Raw genomic sequence first — 17,914 nt, 5'->3', positions numbered from 1 at the left:
TCTTAAGCTTTACTCCTACTTTTAGTTATTCTGTGGAGTACTTTTGTAATCGAATTACCTTACAGAGAAGAGAGAGGCGGCTGAGTGCATGGGGGCGTGGTAGCTGATAGACAGAAAATTTACATGTTTGAAGGGGTTAGACTTGGTTGTTTTGAATGCAAATCATATGACTTACATGCACTTTGGTCTATATTCCCATCATTTAATATTTTGACGTGTTTATTGAGTTTTCATAGTAAAAAGGGTTAAAAGAGATTAAGTACTAAAAATACGAAGATCGGAGCCGAATCAAGGGTGGATGACTAGCTTGTCTTGCCTCTCCAAAGTCTCGGCGAACCTTAGAATCGCATCCATTGAAAATCAATCCATCTTTGAGCCTTGATTTGAACCTTTTGTCTCAAACTCAAATTCAGGCCATAGATGAAACGGTCTTGCGTAACATTCTCACTCTCCTCGAGACCCACCTTTCTCTTCAAAGCAATCAATTCATAGTAATGTTCCATGACACTCTTTGGTGTCTTGCCTCAAATCTTGCAATTCTTCCCGGAGCTTATGGAAGTGTAATTTTGTAACAGCCCGCCTCCCTAGGGTATAATAAATACGGCGACTGCTACCAAAACGGACTTAAAAGCAATAAAAACATAGGCTAGGGTTTTATTTAAGATATTTGACCAAGGTATTAAATGAATTATCAAGCAATAAGTAAAAGGTTTAACCTAGAAAATCAATGAAGAATAGATACCATAAACTATGATCAAAAGTCAAGGTTCGACATAAATTCAACAAAAACCACAACCAGTCTCAATCTTCTCAAACCAAAGGGAAACAAGTTCAAAATGACCAAAAGCTACTAAAGAGTTTCAAAAATTCAGCGGAAACGACCAAAAGAAAGTGAAGCCGTGTATGAAGACACAACTACACTCGAAGTTCAAGACATCCATCTTAATTAATTAATATGCTCAACACCCGCCACCGCTCGTCGTCGTTCAACCTGCACATAAGGAAAACACATGCAGGGCTGAGTATTTTGAAATACTCAGTGAACTCGTTGCCAAAACATTTTATAAGTTATGCCACCCTTACCATAGTGAACTCGAGGTTTTACAATTATCAAAATAAATATTCAACGAGTATCACAAAAATATTTCCATAGTCTGGCCAGTCAAACAACTCCCCACTTTTCTCATCAATTTCCACAATCACAACATTTCCATGGTGCGACGAAAGTGTGGCCACACTTTTCGCCCACGAGACCGGCCGACTAGCAAGGACGGCTCCCGATCCCACCGTGTACACAGCCTGGTAGGGTTTGCGGCCCTACTCAGACCCGAATTCGTTTATACATATCCATAGCCCTATAGCCCAATGGAGCGAACTCTCAAGCTGGGCATCAGGCGCACAATATCACAACAAAACAGACATAGGCATGACATAACAGTTAAACCACCCTTATCTCTCCACATTCATAAATTTGCACATAAAAGAGTTTAAGAATAAAGCCCACCTCGACTGCTTAGATTTCAAGTATGTTCTTTCCCTTTGTTATCCTGCTTCGCAACCGAGGTTTCACCTTTTAATCACATAGGCACATACCGCAAATCAGTTTCAAAATCAACTCCTAAAACATGCATGTCTCAACGCTTTCCCTTTTCCCATCGACTTATCTTAATATCACCAATCAAAATCATGATCATCATATAAATTTCATTCGCATCTTAACTCTAGATCTATCATCAACATATATCACACATGAGTGTTTTGCCGACACACACACGACGCACACACACACACACCCACGATTTCACACATACACACATGCATACGTTTTCTATGTCCCTCATACCCCACTCTCACTCAAACCAGATGTATGAGGGTTCAAGAATACCGATTAATCGGTTAGAAAGAAGAGGACTAATATGAGAATACCTTTTTGAGAAAAAACGAACGATAGAAATCAAAGTATTAGCCTTGGTTCTTCAAAATTCTTGGATTAAACTTCAATTCTTCTCCAAAAGATGACGAAATATTGGAGAATAGAAGAAGAAAAATTGAGAGAGTGAGAGAAGAGAGGGAGGCGTGAAGTAGGGGTGGGGGGGCGAAAATTTGGTGGCTAGGGTTTAGGGGTTTCTCTTATTTATAGAGTTAAACAAAATCTCTAGGTAAATAGAATAGAATATTTGGGAAGATTTGATTCTCCACAATTAAATAAAAATAAATATTGTGGAGTAGGGAAGAAGAAATAAAAAGTGAGCTAGGGTTCAAGGCATGGAGATTTCGAAAATTATGGCCCTTATTTAGCCAAGATTTCGTTTGGTATATTTTACGGAGTAGAATAAAATATCACGGAGCAAAATAAAAATAAAAACCCTCCTATTGAAGAAAGGAAAATAGGCGTGTTCTATGCCTTATAAATAAGGAATGGATTTCTAATATTAACTAAAATAAGATATGGCAAGATCTTTTGAGGTATGGAAAGATTTGGTAGAATATTTAAATTCTAGGTATGGAAGGAAATCAAATAAGGGATCAAATAAAAATAAAATAATTCTTCCTTCCCAAATAGAGGTGATTTTCGAAAATCACCTAGAACAAGTATAGGTGTCGATTTCTCTCATCAAGAAATAGAGAATATTTGGATTTTTGGATTTAATTTGGATAAATATCCCAAGAATTAAATTAAATCCGGAAAAATAGAATTCCTTCCTCCAAAAATCAAGGGGTTCGAAAATCTCATAATTATGTGGCTAGTATTTATGGAAATTTTCCCTAATATTCTCACTCACCCTTAAACAAATAATTCACCTCATAATTTAATTAATCACATGCCACATCATATAATCAACAAGTTTGACTTTTCAAACTTCCAACGCAACCCTAGACACAACTCGGTCATAAGAACTCATGCAATAAATTCATTCCTCAATTAATTCTCGCTTCCCACGTCATCAATAAAATTCTAGGGCTCTAAAATTAGGGTTCGAAAATTCGGGATGTTACAAATTTGGTTACAAAGGTAGCCCTCGCACTTCCCCACTTATAGGGGCTTGCCTTCTTCTCATGAGGTCGGACCACCATGTATTGGCATGTCCCCTAATTAAACTCGGAATTGCAAGCTTCACGAAAAAAGATTTCTCTATGACTCCCACTCTAAGTAAGTGACGGGCTCAAACTCATCGTTGAATTCCAGAATAGTAATTTAAAGTTTCTTGATGGATTAACCTAACGGACTTTCTCATCTCCTTCATGGTACCTATCTCGATCACGTGTCTCATAGCCTCCGTGGTCCCTATTGTAATTGACATGCCGATCAAACTGTGATTCTCCTCTACCATTGCCATAGTATGACTTCAATATAAGGCTCTAGACTAGGCTCAAATGTTGCCAACAAGACAATTTTTTATTTAGGCTTTTGAACTTGACAATTTTTACACGGTTCGTCAAAAAATCATAAAAAAAAAAAAACAAATAGAACAACAACTTCAAGCATATATGTAACCAAGCAAAAGAAGGAACTTTTGGATTACATTGTCCACAAACATAGTACTTAACACATCCATGATGTTGCGGTTAAAATTTCAGCTCAATCTAACAACGAATGGCATATCCAATATTACATAGAACATAAGAAATCATACATAAAATAAAAAAGAAAAAGTGTAGCCTAAATTTACATGAACAAATAACCATTGATACCAAAGGATACGAACTCTTGCACATAAACCAAACAAGTTTCTCCCCAGAACTTGCTATTTAGCAAATCTCAAATGACCAAAAGCTCAACCCATAAAAAATTTAGCTAAAGAGGATAGAAAAGATAAGAGATAAAGAAGTGTAAGGGATAGAGGACTTTATTGAGACCTTAGACCTTCTTCAAGACAATGAAGACAACTTAGGTTGTTCAATGCATTTACTCTACGATGTGAGTTACCTAGGTTTGCATCATTTCCTTTCACCTCACCCAGTTAGACAAAGCTTATTCCATCAGCAATGCTACCAGACGAAGTCGATTTTATCTTTGGATATGACACTCCTAATCCAATAGCACTAGCGAGACGTATCTCATCCCGGGAATGTAGACATTCATTGACTCGGCTATTAACATTACGGTTTTGAATTTCAATTTATATATTTCAGTTATTTACAATTTGTATTTCTGTGACATTTTCCATTTCTTCAATTTCTATTTTATTTTTCTTTGAGTTTTATTCGACGGGTTCTTTATATATTTATGCAAATATTCAAAACAATTAGTATAACATAAATTATACTACCCCCATCCCTGAAAATTTGTCCAATTTTTCCATTTCCATCAGTCCCCCAAAATTTGTTCCATTTCACTTTTACCATTTTTGGTAGTGGACCCCATATTCCACTAACCAATCCGTACTCACATTTTATTATAAAACTAATATATAAAAGTAGGACCCACAATCTACTAACTTTTTCAACTCAATTTCTATAACATTTCTTAAAACTCGTGCTGGGTCAAAATGGGACAAATTTTAGGAGACGGATGTAGTAAGATATTATTTTAATTAAATAAATATATGAAACTTTCATATTAATAATACTCCACATGGATACTTATATTATCATGGGTAAATTTTAAAATATCAATAACATTGAAAGATCAGTTAGCAAACGACTGTTAGTTTGCTCGCAAATTTAAGAGTCAAGCTTTTTATATTCCAACATAAACTTTTAAAACAGCACTCTCTCGTCCCACAAAAATATGCAATCTTTCCTTTTTAGTCCGTATTCACTAACAATACTTTAATTATTTTTTTTCTCTACCTCTCTTACTTTATTAATTTTACATTAAAACCCGTGCCGACCCCAAAGTGCATATTCTTTGGGGACAGAAGGAGTATGATTTTTAATGTAAAATTAATAAAATAAGAAAGAGATAAATGTGTATTAGTGAAAAATGGATCTCACCCCATTGAAAAATGAAATTTTATAAAAGTTTTTATTTTTAGGAAGCACAAAGTATTTTGGTTAGTCAAATTTCATTTTGGGTACATAATTGGGGGCAGTGTCCGAAAAGATAAACTAACGAATATAAAAAACACTGAATCTATCATGAAGCAACCAACTGCTAATTCCCACGAATGGATTTTCTAAAACATGAACTTCTCTAGCAAAACTGTGACAAAAAATCAGCTGAAGTTTTGTACACATGATGGACCACGACATACTCGAAATTCTGGAGTAGGTCCCATACCTCGTCTAATTTCTAATAGGATGCTTCCATACACTCATCAAAGTTTGAAAAACCTTGTAATCGGATGCTCAAATAGCGTGAAAATAGGTTTGTATAGGCTGTAATTTAGAATGCTAATACTCGTACAACATAAAACTAAATAAACACCAACGCGTTTTCTAAAACGAAAAAACATGGAAATTGAGGAACGCTCTCTCTTCTCTTTACCATCGTAGACGACTCCAATTTTAAAATAGCACCAAAGGAAGGATCCGGGCCGGGCTTTTCGGGCTTCAGTAATGGGTCGTTTTTCTCTCATCATGAAATGGCACCATCTCCACAATCGCAAGCCGTTGAAGCTCTTGATTTTGCTCTTCATTTTGTTTTCAGCTCAAAATGGAGTGGTTTGGGGCTCCGATTCCGATAAATCCGCGCTTCTCGAGCTCAAGGCCTCAATTTCAGACCCCTACAGTGTGCTGAGCAGCTGGGGTTCCAACAGTCCGAATCACTGCTCGTGGGCCGGGGTTTCGTGCGGGCCGGGTTCGCGGGTCGTTGCGCTGAATATAACCGGCGGAGGTAATTCTTTGTCTTGTGCTCGAATTGCTCAGTTTCCGCTCTATGGGTTTGGGATTAGGAGGAATTGTTTGGCTGGAAATCGTAAAATTTTGGGTAAATTGTCTGCTGCTGTTGCTAAGCTTAGTGAACTCAAGATTTTATCACTGCCTTTTAATGAATTGAGTGGTGAAATTCCTGCTGAAGTTTGGGGTATGGGAAAGCTTGAAGTGCTTGATCTTGAAGGGAATTTCATCTCAGGCGCTTTGCCCTCTCAATTTAGTGGGTTGAGGAAATTGAAACTTCTTAACTTGGGATTCAATAAAATCTTTGGAGGGATGCCAACTTCTTTGTCAAATTGTACGGGCCTTCGAGTTCTGAGTTTAGCTGGGAATCAGCTGAATGGGTCAATTCCGAGGTTTGTGGGCGGGTTTAGGGATTTAAGCGGGCTTCACTTGTCCTTTAATCTGCTTAGTGGATCTATTCCAGTTGAGATTGGTGATAATTGTGGGAAGATGCAGCATTTGGAGCTCTCCGGGAATTACTTGACTGGTGATATTCCAAGAGAAATTGCTAAATGCAGTGGGCTAAAGACCCTTCTCTTGTACTCGAATCTGTTGGAGGAGGTTCTTCCTAGTGAGCTTGGTCAGTTGAGTCAGCTTCAAGTGCTGGATGTTTCGAGGAACAATTTTGGGGGCCCGATTCCACCTCAGATTAGTAACTGTACAAGTCTTTCAGTCCTTGTATTGGCAAACTCATGGAATCCTCTTCCAAATGTTTCGAGTTTAGGTGGTAGTTATTCGATGGAGAAGCTGTCATTGCCTGTTGATGAATACAATTTCTATGAGGGTACACTCCCTGATGAAATTACTCGTCTCTCAAGCTTGAGGATGGTGTGGGTGCCTAGAGCAATGCTGAACGGGGACTTCCCTGATAGTTGGGGATCCTGCAGCAACTTGGAGATGCTGAATTTAGCTGAGAACTATTACTCGGGGGAAATACCTGTCAGCTTTAGCAACTGCAAGAAGCTGCGGTTTCTTGATTTGAGCTCGAACCGGCTAGGTGGGGAGATCAGTGACAAAATTCCCGTACCTTGTATGGATGTGTTTGATGTCAGTGGGAATCATTTTTCGGGCTCAATACCCAGATTCAGTTACGAATCTTGTGCTCCTGTAAAATCCTTGTATGGAGATTCTACAGATACTTCTGATCCTTCTTCTGCATACTTGGCATATTTCAGATATAGAGCTCAGCTCGAATCCTCGTTGCCACTTTCTGGAGATGGGGATAGTTTCTTGGTGTTGCATAACTTTGGTTCGAACAACCTCAGTGGCCCCCTGCCACCAATGCCTATTGCATCTGAAAGATTAGGAAGCCAAACTGTTTATGCATTTCTTGCAGGCAGAAACAAGCTTTCTGGGACTTTCCCGGGAGCTTTGTTGGAGAAGTGTGTTCAAGTTAAAGGTGTCATAGTTAACGTGAGTTATAATGAGTTATTCGGTCAACTCCCAACTGAGATGGCCACAGGTTGCAAGTCCCTCATACTGCTAGATGCTTCCAAGAATCGGTTTTCTGGAGCTCTACCTCCCAGCATTGGCAATTTGGGTTCACTTGTTCTTCTGAACTTAAGCTGGAATCCTTTGCAAGGTCCAATTCCAAGCAGCCTTGATCAGCTAAAGGATATCAAACGTCTCTCTTTGGCTGGGAATAATCTGAATGGTTCAATCCCAGCAAGTTTGGGGCAGCTTTACTCTCTTGAAGTTCTCGACTTGTCCTCAAATTCTCTATCCGGTGAAATTCCAAAAAATCTTGCGAATTTGAGAAACTTGACAGTTCTCCTCTTGAACAATAATAAACTATCGGGGCAGCTTCCCTCTGAACTGGGAAATGTATCCTCTATCTCAGTGTTTAATGTGTCGTTCAACAATCTGTCCGGGCCACTGCCTCTCAACAGCAATATGAATCAGTGCAATAGCTTTCTTGGGAACCCTTTTCTTCATTGCCCTGTGTCCTCTTTGTCCTCACCATCTGCAGAGCAACAGGGAATAGTGGGAAACTCGCCAGGCACTGCTTCTTCGCCACCATCAACTCCGAGGCAAGGAGGAGGCAACAAAAGCCTTAACTCGGTCGAGATTGCTTCCATAACATCAGCAGCAGCAGTGTTCTCGGTTTTCCTTGCCCTCGTCGTTCTCTTCTTTTACACCAGGAAGTGGAAACCGAGGTCCAGAGTCAGCGGAACTGCTAGAAAGGAAGTGATTGTGTTCAACGACATTGGCGTACCACTGACCTTTGAGAACGTGGTGCGTGCTACAGGCAGCTTCAACGCGAGCAATTGCATTGGCAATGGAGGTTTTGGGGCGACATACAAGGCAGAAATTGCACCCGGTCACTTGGTGGCCATCAAACGCCTTGCAGTTGGCCGTTTCCAAGGAGTTCAGCAATTTGATGCAGAGATCAAGACTCTGGGCAGGCTTCGCCATCCGAACCTCGTGACTCTGATTGGATACCACGCCAGCGAAACGGAGATGTTTCTGATATACAATTATTTACCGGGTGGCAATCTGGAGAAATTCATACAAGAGAGATCAAGCAGAGCTGTTGATTGGAGGATATTGCACAAGATTGCTCTCGACATTGCTCGCGCACTTGCCTACCTGCACGACCAGTGCGTGCCACGCGTCCTTCATCGTGATGTGAAGCCTAGCAACATACTATTGGACGACGAGTACAATGCTTATCTGTCGGATTTCGGGCTGGCCAGGCTTCTCGGGACTTCGGAGACTCACGCCACCACTGGCGTGGCCGGAACTTTTGGGTACGTGGCACCGGAATATGCCATGACCTGCCGCGTCTCAGACAAGGCAGACGTGTACAGCTACGGGGTCGTGCTGCTGGAGTTGATCTCGGACAAGAAAGCCCTAGATCCTTCTTTCTCTTCCTATGGGAACGGTTTCAACATCGTTGCTTGGGCGTGTATGCTACTGCGGCAGGGGCGTGCGAAAGAGTTCTTCACAGGCGGATTGTGGGACGTGGGCCCGCACGACGATCTGGTCGAAGTGCTGCACTTGGCAGTGGTGTGCACAGTGGACTCGCTGTCGACAAGGCCGACGATGAAGCAGGTTGTAAGGCGGCTGAAACAGCTACAGCCGGCGTCGTGTTAGGGTTTAGAGTTGTAATTGTAGGTACTTGTAAATGAGAAGTATAGCTTCCTTGTCCAATTTTTCCATGCCATGTCTAAGGTCCTAGATTAGATTAGAAGAATGCATATATTTGTTTCCTGTATTTTTTATTTAACATCTCTTTGTTCAAATAATAGCAAAGCACAAGCTTCTTGAATCCAAAGAGTTTAGGGAAATCAAATGCTCTAATGTTCATGTACTACTTTAATGTTAGTTCTTGGGTGTTTTATGAGGTTAAGATCTTGGCCTTCGATTAATAATGATATTTAAATGAACTTAATAATGGAATGATGATGAGAAGCGAATTATTAATTGAATGCTGATGACAAATGAATTCATATCACTGGTGTTCACAAAGGGTCTTTTTTTAATTTCCTTTTCATGGATGCCAATAATTGAGTAATGAAAAATGTATGTAGTACTAAACTACATTGACTGTTTTTCTTTTTTCTTCTTCAAAATAAGCAATTAATGTATAGTATATGAAACTTTATTAAAGCCAATTACAAAAACAAACTGAATAACCCAATTTATTCAAATCTAACTAAATTATCAAAAGTTAAACCAATGTAGTAGTCAATAAAGATTTTTCCCTTTTCTCTCATTTTCTGATTCTTCGGCATTTCTCCGCAACTTTCATCTCCTGTCGTGTCAATTCGCAATTTCTTTTTCCAATTTGCACAGAAAGTGATATCCAAATTACAAGGCTTGTAATTTGTTTTTAAATCACCTCCTATCACAGCTACTGATTCTAATTACTATATTAGTTGTTTTTTAAACCATTGTGTTGTAACTACCGAATAATTTTCACTATTTCACTTTTATTCACAGTAAAGCTGACTGCATAGTACTCCTAATTAATCTTTAACCTTCTCTATTTTGATTAGTTAACTCCTAATAATTTTTTTTTATGGAATTTAGGTCCATGTCTCTTAACGTCTCATCCCTTCACTATTCATTGGTCTACTATACTTTTCACCATATCTCTTAACTAAGAGACAACACCTGCATCCCTCCAGCTCTTAACTATCTCATCTCTTATCTATTTATTCAATTTCATATTTCATTTTTTATTTCTAATAAATTCAATTAATAAAAACACAATTTATTAAATAAAAGAAAATTACAATTTAAAATTATAAAAAAAATAGAAAAACACATAAATTACAATCTTGAAAAAAAATAAAACAGACATAATTTAAAATACTAGATATTAAAAATTGCACACTTAAATTTAAAATCTCAAAACTCAAATCATAAAAAAAATAGAGGCAAAGAAGCAGAAGAATAATGTTTTGAGATGAAGAATGTAGAGTGTTTGAGTGAGAATAGAGAGTTTTTTTATGGTGGATAATTTGTGGGAATGATTTGATATTTATAGAAGTGATTGGGGGCTTAAAAAAATAGAAAAAAAAAATTGAAAAAAACTGCTAGTATTTTTTGGGATTTTTTTTTATAATTTTCAATTTTTTCAGAATTTTTATAAAAAAACAAAAAAAAAATACATTTTCAACGGATATAAACGATGTCCACTCGGTCCGCGACGGGACGAGATGGGAGGCTCGCATCGCTGTCTCGATGTCGTCTCGTCTCTCCGAGACGAAATAGAGGCTGCATCGAGACAATAATGCGGATGCTCTTAATAGGGTAAATTCAGATATTTATTACGAACTTTAAATGTGGTGGAAAAATACATCAACTATTGGTCAATTCAAGTTTTAGCACGATCAAATTTTCCGGCTAAGTTAATCGTGTGTGGTATCCGGGATGTCTATGTCTTCTTACCGTCGGTTCCTAGTTTATAGACCGAACTTATAATATTGTAATAAAATACACAAACTTTGTAGAATATGGTAAAAAAAAATACACAAACTGTTAGATGGTTGTCTGTAGCACCTTAAAAATACAAATTTTGAATGAGATAATACAATAAACTAGAGATGTGGTAAAAAAAAACATAGCACACTAAGTTTTAGATTGATAGCTTCTTAGAAACAGTAAATAATTGAAAATTTCCTTCTTTTTTTTTTGTTTTTTGGACATCTACAATTTGTACTATAATCATATTTTCATGGCAAATACAATAATATTAAAATCCATGGCTAAATTTGATGGTTCATGTACAATAATCATATATTCATAACTACTAGTGTTTAGATTAGAAATTTGAAGACTGTAAAATAAAATACAAATTCAAAGCAACATCTAATAAAATTGAATCATTAACATAGTTCGAGCAATCAGTTTTTGTAGGAGTATATGACATTCCATGAAAAAACTTAATTTGATAGTAACTAAAAGCAAAAGTATATTAACTTCACAAAAACATTCAAGCAACAACTATCAAGGTAGACTCCCTTGATTATAGTAAATGTAAAAGGTAGATTGTAAATGTCCAAAAACCTAGAAGATGTTGTCAATCTTAAAGTTGCAATGTCCAAAAACCTAGAAGATGTTGTCAATCTTAAAGTTGGTGTATTTGTTTTGACTATATTTCTAGTTCGTGTATTTTTTTAAATCATATTCAAACTTTATGTTTTGATAAAATGTATGATCTGACTAAGCGTGCTTAATTAACAAAGAAAGACCTCAAAATATTTATTAACTTCTGTCTCGTCACACACAATTCATAAAGCAAGCATGATCAAGCAAAATTATATTTGAAATCGAAATTAAGGGTCACTAGGCAGTGCATATTTTGTTTCACACAAGCTTTGATCTGTCAGAATAAAAAATAAATAAAAGATAATTTTGTCAATAATTTAGTTTGAATGTAGTCATGATCATTAAAAAAAATTCTCTGAGTTTAAAAAAGTTATGTCCAATTGACAGATTAGACTCTTGGCAATGGGAAACAAAAAATCACAGTTTCCTTGAATAGAGAAAGCACATGATTCCAAGAAAAAACGTTTGTCAATATTGATAGTAAATTCTCAAAATTATAAATAAAAAATTTGATGATAGTAAAGATATCTCCCTAATACAATCAATTGTTGAATTATGCACCTGCAACCAAAGCCCCTCCTTTATAGTGGATGGGATTATATATAAGCAATGCTAATGAAACCTAAAAGAAACACAAAATAATGACTTAAACCAGCCTATCAATCCCCCATGAAATATATAAAACTAGTAGATGAACATTTAAGTTTAACTGGTCATTTGCAATGCCATCTAAGTTTCTTAACACTGAAAACAAAGGAAATTATAGTCATAGATAGTTTTACAGCTATGGTTTGTTGCAAACCATTCTGCTAAGGTTGGTGAGGACAGGCTTAACACACAACTATAGTTGTTAACACAGAGAGGAAGGGGTAACAACTATGTGTTTCAAAGGGAAAGCGACGTTACCCCCACCGCCATGCCTGACAAATTCTGCAGGTGTAAGAAACAGACCATGGCAAACGCACACAATCTTGACTTCCTCTCCCCTCTTGTATTTGTACAGGAATCCCTCCGTCTTCCTATGATTGGGCCCATATCCTTTCGTTGAGACATATGGCATGTCCACCATGCCACTCTTCATCAGTGCTTCGTCAATGCTAACAATCAAATCAGCTGGTTGTCCTCCAGCGGAACTACCCCCAGTCGTATTAGCTTGATTTGCTCCTGCCCAAGATCAGAACACGGATCAAGATAGTGTCGCAATCTCCTCTTAAGATAGTTATCAAGCCAGATTCTCAATATAGTACAAATATGCACGAGTTAGGTCAGTTTTAGTGTAGGAAACTCGATACTTGAATGAGCAAGAAAACACGATTCTCATATCTCATATCATATCCAAAACGTGAAGACTGAAGAGCATGTGAAATGACAAAGCAAACAGATTACCATGAAAAGGAAAACGACAATGGATGAGATATCAAACAATTTGTCTAGGTCTGATGATCATGCATCAAAAGATAACTTAATATTTGGAACCCAAAAAGACAAAACTATTTCATAACATCATCACTCGACACACCAACTATGATTGTCTGCATCACTGCTTGCATATTATCCAGCTCATGATTCATTTCAATCATGTAATGCAGTTCATGTTCAAACTCTTAAAGACTACTATACTTTAATAGTACTATGACCTTGAAAAACCTTGTGAGAGAAACAGAACTAATGCTGCGCCAACTATAATAGTCAGCATGCAGATTATTCAGCTCATGATTCATTGTGACCATGCTTTTATTACGCAATGTATACCCTTACCTGCTGCCTAGCCAACTCATCAGAAGGATACTTATATTCCAACAATATATTGAACTTACAAACTATCAACAACAATATTTGCATAGAAGAAAAATGGGCTACTACAACCTTGCGCATATAATTTATTCAATGTATTTACTCCCCAATCTGATACAAAATCCTAACTATAATTGAACAGGATAATGAACTTGCAGATTATCAACAACCCTATTTGCATAATTCTAGGGAAAATGTGTATCTAGACAGATGAACTATTTTGTAGGGTCAAAGTGGGCACTGAAAAGGGGACTTAAATCCCTATCTAGCCCTTAAAAGTTTTAATTCGTTCTTCTGGCTCCTTCAGGGAAGGTGGAGTTAACGACATAATTTTGAGTTTGTTAACATTTGCTATTTTGGTCCACAAATTTAGACTTGATCTACCCCTCCTCAAACCCTAAAATCTTCAACTTTCCAAAAGGAACACTCCATTCATATTCACAGATGGAACTATCTATACGATTTTGTCTGTGCTGAAAATATCCCCAGGTCTGCGGCATTTTTACATCATCTAATTCTCTCTTCACATAGTAAGTTAATTTATAGCATGAACCCTTCAATTCAAGAATGTATGGTGATGTTAACTTTGCCTTCCAAAAGAAAGAAAAAAATACCATTATGTATTGTTACTTTACATGCCACCTACCATTTGCACATACTCCCTCCGTCCACAAAAAATAGTCCCATTTGTGGATGGCAAAAATTGGTAAAAGTAAGAGAGAAGGAGAAAAAGTAGGTAAAGTAAGAGGGATATGGAGAAAAAGTAAGTAAAGTATGGGAGAGATGGAAAAAATGGATAACGTATGAGAGAGAAATTGTCCATTTTTAGAAATGAGACTATTTTTTGTAGACATTCCAAAATGGCAAAATGGGACTGTTTTTTGTGGACGGAGGGAGTATGATTTTCCTTTCAAATGATGGTAAAAAACTAGTGACGATCAGATGATGAGGCGTTAATTCATCAAATAGCTAAATAATTCATGCAATCAATTGTACGAAACAATTTACATATAGGGATCATCATGAAGATCTTGATAGGTATAAATGATTCCATGAATGGATTTTTATCCTTTTGTCTATTTGGTTATTAAAGATAACATGTTTGGAGTGTTTTTCTCAAGAATTTGAAGAAGATTTTAGATTTTGAGCGGGGGATAGAGATTCCAAAGATTTCGGGAAAGCACCAATTTAACAAGCTCATAAATAGGGTGGTGTTCACAAAAAAGGGGAAAAAATAAGCCAATTTAGAAGTTGCATGGGCAAGAAGGGATAAAGGTAATTTCGGTGCAAACTCAGACGTCACAAGATATTTTTGACATCAATATGCTCCCTTATCTTTATTATAACCACAAGCCCAAAACCGTCCTTCCCAATCAAACACTATATCCCAAATATCGTCGCAACTTCATGGCATGTCCAATAATTTGACACGGGGTGTATTAGAAAGGAAGAGTATATCTAAATCTGTTATTCAGCTCTAGGAATATTGATCACTCTCCTTTAAATATAAAATACTAAATCTCTTAAAAGGCGTTTATTATTTAGGATTACATGATTGATTATTTGATGGATTAGATAGATGATATCAAACAAGATTTTATCAATCTTCTGTCTATTGTGGTGGATTATTGGGAGAATAAAATTGTGACCTAAATAACCTAACATTTACTATGGTGGTTTATTCTTCTCTTTTTGGTTTCCAAAGTTTGAAATTAATGAATCTCTTTTTCCAAATTATTTCAGTTTTTAACTTTTGTCATACTATTATATAGATTTGAGGATAAGTAGATGTTTTCAATAAAAGTTTTATTCTCATTACTAAACTTTCTCCAATCCCCACCCTTTGCAGTTGGATATAGAATATAGATAATGCAAGATATCTTAAATTATACTTAGAATTTATCCAGGCCTTGAGGTATCTCAATGTTTCTATTCCATCTTAGTAAACAGTAGATTAACCAATATTATCTTTATCAATCTAGACTAGTCCAATATAGTAAATGCCCCTTAGGGGAGTTAACTTTGAATTATAGGGTTGGATTGATTGAATTGACAGAGGTTAAGTGTCTAATACATGTATCCATGTCCATGCAACATATGATATAATCTAATAAGGTGTGATTGCATTTGTAGATTGATAATTAAACTGAAAGTACATAATATCCTTTAACTCTACTAAAATATCAACCTAAACCTAGTCCAGGAAAAACTAAAGCCAAAGAGCTTGTCGCCGCCGCTCCACCAGACCAAAGGCATGATCAAGACGAGTACATCACATTGGGACTGTGCACTCCAACAAGTTGCGGAAGTGATGCCTAAAACAAGTGGTTGGGGATGTTCGGCACCGGAATGTGAGTGATAATGATTAAGTTGTCAAAATTGTTTTAGTATGAGGCAGAGCAGTTTATTGTAAGGCTGAGGGGCATGAGTTGGTAGTCGAACAGTAGAAATGGTCGTCAGAAAAAGGAAAACAGATTTAGGTTCTGTGAGTTAGGAATTTTGAGACGGAAGAAGCTAGGATGCATGATGCTGATGGTCGATGGACAGCGGCAATGAGACAGAGAGTGGGGGTTTCCGAGGAAGATCTTGGTGGGTGGAGATAGAAGAAATAAATGGTGGTGAATTTCCATAAGAGGGTGATTTTGCCTAGGGTGTTTCTAGTAGTTATTAAATTGTATTTTATTTTATATTGTTATAATTAGATTTTTTATCATTTTCAGAATCACATGGAGTAGACAAGAGTTTACTGAATTATCGCAATCCTATAAACATCCTACGGTTTTCAATCCAAGTTAGTAAGAACATAAATATACCTCCAATTTGGATTTTCATTAACCTTTACTTCTCTAGTCCCTTTTGGAACAAAGAAGACAAAAAGAGTGGGAGAATATGAATCTAATTTATAAACAAAGAAACTGGAAAGAACATAAATATACCTCCAATTTGGATTTTCATTCCTATCACCTTGAAAATGTTATTAGTTTTTCCAAACGACAATAATGAATGACATAAGTTCTAATGGGAGGACACACCGCAGATATGACAAGCAAAACAGATAAATGCCGCACCCTTTAAGATAACAACCAATGCCGGCAGGAGAATTAACTAATTACTACCAAGATAAGTGGTGCACTGTAAGACGACAAACAATGCAAGACGACAAAGAACGCAAAACAAAGGAATTAATTAATTGCTACCAAAGATAAGTGGTGCACTGTAAGACGACAAACAATGCAAGACGACAAACAACGCAAGACGACAAACAACGCAAGACGACAAAGAATGCAGACAAAGATTTAACTTATCGCTACCAAAGATAAGTGGTGCACTGCAAGACGACAAACAATGCCATAGAAAGAGCAGAACAGCAAGCTCACATCAGGAACATGCATTTAACTCAAAGAACAGAAACAAAGAAACAAATGATACGGATATTATTATATTAATCAATCAAGATACAGGTTCAATATCACGTATAATAAGACTTCAAACCAATGCATGCACATGCTATATACAGTCTATTCCGACCAGCGTATAACCCTGCAAGCTGCAACTCTATAGAGAGCAATACATAGCTGTCAAATTCAATCTGAAATGGTGCTAAAGGATTTTATCTGCTACTCTCATAAATCAAAAGAGCCAAGAAGATGGTGAGATTTACACTTACATATGAATGCTTTATTGCATAAGATGGACATGCAAGATCATATGCACCAATGCACAAAACACTCATCTCTCTCTCATTGTGTGTGCGTGTGCATCAATTCATTTCCAAACTACAACACCTCTTTGCAGCAGCAAGGCATAATTAAAACATTCATTTCACACAAACACAGTGATGTGCTTGAAACAAGATTTAAATGAAGAAAAAGGAGAGTTTATACCATTAACCAGATTTCCCTCGGATTGAAGCGACGGCTGAGGCAATTCCGTTGAACCAGCTCCGTTGTCTGTCAAAGCTCCATTAGCAGCAGCATGCACAGCAACACTCTTCCACTTGTCCATCCTCGGCGTCCCGAACTCCGGCGGCATGGAGCAGGTCCTCACAAGCTCCGGTCCACAATTACCTGCAGAATCAGCATTCAATGTTACGTTGGCGACGGAGGAAGAGCGCCTCATCCTCTGGCTGGCGAGGTCGACCCCAAACCTCCCGTTGGTGGAAAGCCCCAAACTCAGCTCCAATTCCACTCTTTCTCTACCTGCATTTCCAGTTGGCGCGCCGCTCCGCCTCACCACCTTGGGTACCAGACCTCTTGAACTTCCCGCGGTGTCTCTGTGCCCGTTGCCTCCCTCCATCGCTGTGAAATTGAAAAAATTGATAAAAAAAAAATGTGTATCTGTTCACAATTGTTTTCCCGGGAAATCGAATTTGAAGAAATTAATCAAAAAAACATGAGAGAAACTTCAATGCCGTGAAGAAATGAGAAATTTGGGGGTTTTGAGAGAGCCGGCATGGTTTTAAATGTAAAGTTTTGCAGTGGTGAAATGAGGGTATCATTAATGGTAGTGGTATAAGACCGCTATGATTCTACTTTATCCCAACAATCAATTCAATTTCACCTTAAATTCAACTTTTTTCAATATTTTTTATTTTCATGGATTAATTAAATGCTTTTTGTTTATGATGAACGAGCGCGTTTAATATAAATTTATTGAGTATATTCCTTCTGAACTGATAGCAATGTCAACATCCAAGTTGACTTGTTTGTGTAAGACAAGTTCTTGTTGGACTAAAATTATT

General features: G+C 37.2%; 1 protein-coding gene and 1 pseudogene across 2 annotated transcripts; one reads left to right on the top strand and one right to left on the bottom strand.

The window, feature by feature from the left end:
* Positions 1-5,350: 5,350 nt before the first annotated feature.
* On the top strand, positions 5,351-9,091 carry LOC125188761 (LRR receptor-like serine/threonine-protein kinase RPK2 pseudogene; annotated as a pseudogene).
* A 2,930-nt stretch (positions 9,092-12,021) lies between these two features.
* Positions 12,022-17,722, bottom strand: LOC125186131 (ninja-family protein AFP3-like). 2 transcript variants are annotated; one of them, XM_048082464.2, is made up of 3 exons: positions 17,373-17,715; positions 17,058-17,240; positions 12,022-12,543 (listed from the first exon to the last, which is right to left on the bottom strand). In XM_048082464.2, the coding sequence occupies exons 1-3, from the start codon at positions 17,467-17,469 to the stop codon at positions 12,230-12,232; spliced, it is 594 nt and encodes a 197-aa protein (XP_047938421.1). In that variant the 5' UTR covers positions 17,470-17,715; the 3' UTR covers positions 12,022-12,229. The 2 variants fall into 2 exon arrangements, with proteins under 2 accessions (XP_047938421.1, XP_047938420.1); XM_048082463.2 differs by having other exon boundaries at positions 17,058-17,722.
* Positions 17,723-17,914: the final 192 nt, after the last annotated feature.

The sequence above is a fragment of the Salvia hispanica genome, chromosome 5, assembly GCF_029641045.1.
Source record: "Salvia hispanica isolate PSC_SH4W2 chromosome 5, Shi_PSC_v1, whole genome shotgun sequence".
NCBI classification, from domain to species: domain Eukaryota; kingdom Viridiplantae; phylum Streptophyta; class Magnoliopsida; order Lamiales; family Lamiaceae; genus Salvia; species Salvia hispanica.
The sequence above is the reverse complement of the archived record's forward strand: the minus strand, read 5'-3'. Positions and strand labels throughout refer to the sequence as shown.

Excerpts from the sequence above, each read along its gene's own strand:
- LOC125186131 (XM_048082463.2), bottom strand. The coding sequence starts at position 17,469 with ATGGAGGGAGGCAACGGGCACAGAGACACCGCGGGAAGTTCAAGAGGT. Across the intron at positions 12,544-17,057 it reads CGAGGGAAATCTGGTTAATG|GAGCAAATCAAGCTAATACG; the intron begins GTATAAACTCTC and ends GATCTTGGGCAG.